General features: G+C 56.7%; 1 protein-coding gene across 1 annotated transcript in view; it reads left to right on the top strand.

The window, feature by feature from the left end:
- The first annotated feature begins 6,194 nt into the window (after positions 1-6,194).
- Positions 6,195-6,585, top strand: part of TMEM271 (transmembrane protein 271) — a 5,379-nt gene continuing 4,988 nt past the window's right edge. The window contains exon 1 of the mRNA XM_034774924.1: positions 6,195-6,533. Coding sequence (XP_034630815.1) covers positions 6,248-6,533 — 286 coding nt within the window. The 5' untranslated portion in view covers positions 6,195-6,247. The remainder of the gene's footprint in view (positions 6,534-6,585) is intronic.

Genomic DNA, 6,585 nt, shown 5'->3' with positions numbered 1-6,585 from the left:
CATGTGCTTACGTGTTTTCATGAATAGGTCTGAACCTGGACCAAAATAACCACAAAAGGTAGAGGGTAGAATACAGGATAAAATCTGTTGTCCTAATAATGTACAGAATCCCCAAAGAAAGTGTGGTATTAAGTCATTTTCCACAGGACAGGAATACATCCCTGTGAGTATTACCTGATGTTCAGCACTTCAACAACAATCAGGGCACAGTCCCTAGATTAATGAAGATCAGCTAAAGCGCATAATGACATCACAGCCATAAATATGGTTCATTTTTATAACTCAGGGCTGCGATAGCATACCTCAATTAGGAATCATTTTTGCCTGGGATTCCATGCATATAACCATGTTTTTAAAGGGTGGAAGAGCAGGCAGGCTTCTACCCAGGAGGCTGTAACGTGTAAGGGAGAGAGGCCCAGAATGAGAAGCAGTGGGTTCCATTTGCAGAGTTTAAAGAACAAAATGAGCTGTATCATTGATGGATACAAATGGGACATCATAAAACATTTAATGTTTCTAAGGTGTGCTTAGTCATAGGACATACAAATTGTTTTTAAATAGAAGGTTTTACAGTAAACAAAGTCCCTTTTGGAACCAGAAAATAAGAACCAGGAGACAGAGTAAGCCAAGGGCGGTTATATATCCATCATGACTGGAGGTATTCAAAGCTGACACCCATTTATCAGAGATGGCTTAGAAATAATGAGATACATCTTGCTATAATGCAGTGTGTGTGGAGAGGCAGACAATAAAATAATGTAATGCGTCGCACTTAGATGGCATAGTCTGGGGCTCTCAAGATGCATTACAAACATCAATGAGGTTAGTCTCACCACATTGACGTGAAAGAGCATTGTCACGTCCTTTCTGCAGCTGAGTCACAGAGAAACTTAGGGTTTGCCTAGATGGAGAGTTAGTGTGCAGCAAGCCAGGGTGTGCACTAGTGTGCTGTGCACTAATTGGCCATATGGACCCTACTGCTGTGCACCAAAAGTTTCCTTGTGCTCTTTGATCTACACCAGCGGTGGGCAAACATTTTAAGCCATCCCTCAAGCTCCCACTGGGGAGCGTGGTCTGGAGCTTGCCCCCCTCTGGCGCTCCAGCCGGGGAGCAGTCAGGGGCCGCTCCAGGTGGCTCCGGGAAGCCGCAGCATGGACCCCCCCCTCCAGCACTCCAGCCGGGGAGCAGGGTCAGGGGCTGCTCCAGGTGGCTCCGGGAAGCCGCTGCGTGGCCCCCCTCCAGCACTCCAGCCGGGGATCAAGGTCAGGGGCCACTTCATGTGACTTCCAGAAGCAGCGACATGGCCCCCATCCAGCTCCTACGCGCTCCAATGGCCCCATTCCAATGGCCCCCTCCGGCGCTCCCCTGGGAACTGCAGGGGCGGTGCCTGTGGACAGGGCAGTGTGCAGAGCCACCTGGCCGCGCCGCCATGTAGGACCTGGAGAAGGGACATGGCTGCTGCTTCCAGGAGCCGCTTGAGGTAAGCGCCGCCCAGAGCCTGCACCCCTGAGCCTCTCCCCATACCCCAGCCCCCTGCCCCAGACCTGATCCCCCTCCCGCCCTCCAAATCCCACCCAGAGCACCCTCCTGCACCCCAAACCCCTCATCCCCAGCCCCACCCAGAGCCTGCACCCCCAGTCGGTGCCCTCACCCCCCCCCACACACACACACATTCCCCTGCCCCAATCCGGAGTCCCTCCCACACCCTGAACTCCTCATTTCTGGCCCCACCCCCAACCCAAGCCCCCACCTCCACCCGCACCCCAACCCCAATTTTGTGAGCAAGGCATCCTTCCTTTGCAAAACTGAATACTGATTCTGCTGCCAGGAACTGGACATGAAGGGAAAGGTAGGGGCAGAATTTGACCCTAAATAACGTGCCCTACGAGTACATAGAAAACCTGTTGCGTAGCTGGACCAGCACCCATATTTCCTATCTCCAAGTCCTATTTCTAACCACAAGACCATCCTTTCACCAATGGACCTGATCTAAGCCCAATAAAGTCAATGAGAGTTTTTCCATTTACTTTCGTGTACCATCTAGGTACCAGGCCTAGATGATCCAACTGTGGTCCTTCAGTCCCAAAGCAGTCTGTAACTATTCCACCTCCTCCTAGGTTAGTAGCATCCCAGGGTTTGTTTGCTTTCCTAGTGACGCCCAGGAGTAAGAGGGGGCAATGGGCCAATGTAAGGTACCGATTTGGGGGCTATTTGTGCAGTGCTTTGAAAAAGTAAAGTACTAGGTCTTATTGCTAGTATTAATTGAATAATATTATTACTGCATTCCCAGAGATTTAACCCAAAGAGAGTTGAATAGAAGATGGGGAGTACATATTAATGACCTTACTGTATGTATTATCTCCTCTAGCTGCATGTGTGTTAAACTGTAGAGTGCTAAATAACTAGAAGGGAAACTCTGCTAACACAGAGTGACGCTGAAACCCTAGAGACTGGTGAATAATAAAGTAAGCATTTGTTCTTTTGGTAGGGGAATGCCTAGCCTTGCCTATTGAGTCTGGTGCTTGGAAGGTCCCCAGACATTTCGGAGAGGATTCGACAGGGACCATGTGGGAGAAGGTCAGTAGTAGCCAATTGCCCAGCGGGAAATAGATGCATTACCAACGTTATTAATGCCCATCTTAAACTTGTGCTTGTCAGTCCTGCCTCATGCCCAATTATGATTCTGAAATATGCAATGTGGAATGGGTGCCAGTGGAGATCGGGGCCCCAGTGTGCTAGGCGCAGCACAAACACATAGCGAGAGATTGTCCCTTCCCGGAAAAGTTTACAATCAAAACCAACACGACAGAAAGGGTGGGATGGCCCTAGAAACACAGGAATTGCCAGATCAACTGCCCCTTATCTTGTCTCTGACAGTGGCTAGAACCAGATGCTTTAGAAGGTACAAGAAACGCCAATGTGTCTCTAGTGGCAGGTTCTTCCCTAAGCATAATTTTTGTATTCTATCTACTGTAACTGTGGATTAATATGAACAGCTGACCCTTTACTGAATCTGGTTAAGCTCTTAACAATAAGATACAAATTCTATATTTCTGTCCTATTTAAATAGGAATATTTGTCCATTCTAAGTGTAATTAGTTCATTGGGTGATGAATTCCTACTAGATGCAGTTCCTTTCCCACACACAGAGAGACCAGTTCCAAGGGCCTGTCTGCTGGATGGATGGGGAGTTAAGGCTTCACCGGACACAAGGGCCCAGCTCTTGAAAAGTATTTAGGTCCCTCACTCCTGTTGATTTCAATGGGTGGTAGGCACTCAAATCCCTTTGACAGTCTGGGTAGGGACCTCAGCAGTTGTGTAATATTGTGAAGGTAGCGTGCATTGCCATTTTAGGAGATGGGAAGATATAGGGTGCGCTTCTCCAAGGTATTTACATGCCTAAGGACGCAGCAGGTGCCTAGAGGGATTTCAGTTGGTTTTAGACACACACACACACACCCGCTTTTGCAAACCCCACTAGGTACCTTGCTGCTTTTAGGTGCCTAAACCCTTTTGGAAATCTAGCCCTAAGTAATTTAGGAATACAAGTCCCACTGAAAATTAATTAGGGGCTTTTGGACCACCCCTTCCCCCGCCCCCACTAAAGTGTTGTTAATATTTTAAAGGTAGGGAGCGCTCTCAAAGTGCCATGAGAACAAACCCAAACCCAAACCCTGCACAATCGCTATTCCTGGAAAGTCACCAAAATGAAAAACAAAACGCAAGACAGCAGACCAGGCTGGCTGCGGGCACCCATCAGCCAGGCAAAGCGGTGTGTTTTAGCAGCTTGCACCGTGCTGGGGAACACACACACATTTAAAAAAAATCACACCAATCTTTTGGGGCTCACATGAGGGGCCTGAGGTTGCCTGCAGAACGGCTGACTTCGACCTCCTCCCCTCTCTCTGGTGCGTCTCACTGGAAAGGAGAGGCGCATCGCCACCCCCTGCCTCTGATCACACCGGGCTGGGCAGTCTGCCTGCGCCTGGCAAAGCTGCATGGAGCGACGTGTTTCACTGCCACGGGGCTGGCAAAATGCAGCCTCCGGCTCAGCTGGGGGGCAGCACCGCCCCCAACACACCCGGGGCTGCTGGGGAGCCAGAGGGCGAGGCCGTGCGTGTGCCCGGCGGAGAATGGGCCCGCAGATGGTTTGCGCATCGCCCGCTGTCCAGTGAGCGCAGCAGGTGCCTCGGCCAGCGGCGGGGCTGGAGCTGCCCGGGACGTTAATCCGCAGCGCGATGCGGAGCGCAGCGGGCCGGAGCTGTCGGCTGCAGAACTTTGGCTTCCCAGGCGTGCGCGTGTGAACACCAGGGCAGCCTCCCACCCCCGGCGGAAACACACTTCGGTGCAATCGTCCCAAGCGCCGGTCCGGCCCCGGCCCCGCTCCCCTCCCACACCTACTCAGCCCCTCTCCCACGCCTCCTCCCTTGGGGCCCGAGTCCCACAGGCGCAGCCCGCTGCTGGGAGCGGGCAGGCAGGTCGGGAGCGGCTGGAGGAAGAGGCGTGCAAGCAGCACACATTGCTATTCTCCGCAGCTCCTCAGCCCTCCACCCACCCGCTCGGCACGTCTCCAAGCCAGCGCTCCCGGGCTGTGCCGGACCGCCTGTGGCCAGCTCTTCGGGGAGCGGATCGCTTGACTATGTCGCGGGGAGGGGCGAGTCGTGTAGCCGGGCCCCTATACTGGAGGACCGCCTAAAATAATCCGCACTGGTTATAAAACGGGTCTGCGCGTATTTCGCTGGCAGCAGAGCAAAGGCGCGTCCAGCCAAAGGACCAAGCACACCACATCACTCCGAGCGGACCCTGCAGCGCAGGCAATCCCGGCTCTCTAACTCCCAGCTGGGTCCCAGGCGGTCAGTTCCTCCGATGCGGAGGGGGGTCCGCAGCAATTACAGACGGGAGCTAGGCGCAGCTGGAAAGCGTGTCTCTCGCCCCCGCAGACGTTGGTCCAGTACAAGCTGGGTCCAAGCAAAACCTCACCCACCGTGACTCACAGAGCTACACCCCACTGCTCCGTGTCAATGGCCGGCGCATGAGAGCGGCTCCCCGCTCTGCATTCCCTTTCCCTCGGGGCTGGGTTTGAGTTCATGCCTTCGTCCCCGAAGCCTGTCAGAGGCCGGAGATAGGATGCGCCAGCACGGGCACAGTTAAGTCATGGTACCCCACTGCTAAACTTTCCAATAATGCAAACCCACCGGGAGTCTCTCCCCACCCCACTCCATCCCTTTAACTACTCTTCGGAGAGGCTTCCATGAGCCAACCTTGCTCGTGAAACCCCCTTCCCCTGGTCGTGGATTCTGTACTAAAAATGACAGTGGCGTGTATGAAAATAACGTGCACCATGCAGTGAGATCCCCTGAAACCATCCCAGGGACCTAATCCCTCCTTCCCCTCCACGAGCAGGTAAGAGGAAGGAATTTAAGGAACCTGCCAATACTAGCAGCAAGGCGGGAGGGATGATAAATCACGGTTGCCAGCTCTTGGGTTTTTCCCCTTCTCTCCGCTTTGCTGCAAGGACCCGTAGGGCCGCCCTCTGGGGCAGGGCAGCCTTGGCACCACCATGGGGGGAGGTAGTCGGGGCACTGCAGCGGGAGCCGCCAGGGCAGAGCAGTGCCACTGCGGGGGTGATGCCCCGTTCCTTGCCCTCTGCAGGTGGCCTCGGCGGCAGAGCGGGGCAGGGCGAGTTGAAGACTAACCCCCCCCTCCTCCCCATCTCATCCCTCCGAGTCCTGCCATTGTCCCTGGCCAGTCCTTCCCCCGTCCCCCTGCTGCCGGTGCCCTGTGCCCGCCGGGCCGGGGCTCGCAGCTCGCCCGGCTGAGCAGCAAGAGGTCACCCGCCCGCCCGAGCCCGGCTGCGCTCCTCGCCCCTGCTCCGGCAGCCGGGCTGTTGCCATCAATTATTAATCGGCTCCCAGCAGCCGCGGCGGGGAGCGGGAGCAGCCGCGATAAGGGAGGGCGGCAGGGAGGGCGGGCAGGAGGAGGGGAGAGTGTGTGCGAGCTGCGCCTGGCTCACTGAGGCCGGCGGCTGCCTGCGGAGCGGAGCCCGGCAGCGGCGGCGCGTTTGGAGAGCTGCGGGTCCCCCTCGCCACCATGTCCCCGCGCTGCGCGGCGGCCGCCTCGCCGGGAAGGGCCGCCGCCCCGGAGGACACGGGAGGATGAGGCGGAGGCGGCGCCGGGAGGAGGAGGAGGAGGAGGCGGCGGCGAGGCAGGCAGGGGGAGGCCGGAGGAGGCGGAGGGGCAGCGGAGGATGAAGTGGAGTGTCCGGGGAGCCTGCGCCGCGCTCTCCAGCTGCCTCCTGCTCGCCTGCGCGCTCAGCGCCGCCGCCGTGGGCCTCAAGTGCTTCTCGCTGGGCTCGGAGCTCAAGGGGGAGCCCTTCCGCCTGGGCACCGCCGCCGGCGCCTTCTACTCGGGGCTGCTGCTGGCCGCCGGCCTCTCGCTGCTGGGCTCGGCGCTGCTCTGCTGCCGCCCGCCGGAGGGGGAGGCGGCGGCGGCGGCGGCGGCGGCCGGGGGGCAGCAGCCCGCGGCGGGGGGCGGCGAGGCGCCGCCGGGGGGAACCTGCCTCTCCGGAAGATCGGAAGAGGCAGG

This window comes from Trachemys scripta, chromosome 6, assembly GCF_013100865.1.
Source record: "Trachemys scripta elegans isolate TJP31775 chromosome 6, CAS_Tse_1.0, whole genome shotgun sequence".
Lineage (NCBI taxonomy): Eukaryota > Metazoa > Chordata > Testudines > Emydidae > Trachemys > Trachemys scripta.
Note: the sequence above shows the minus strand (reverse complement) of the source record. Positions and strands in the feature narration are given on the sequence as shown.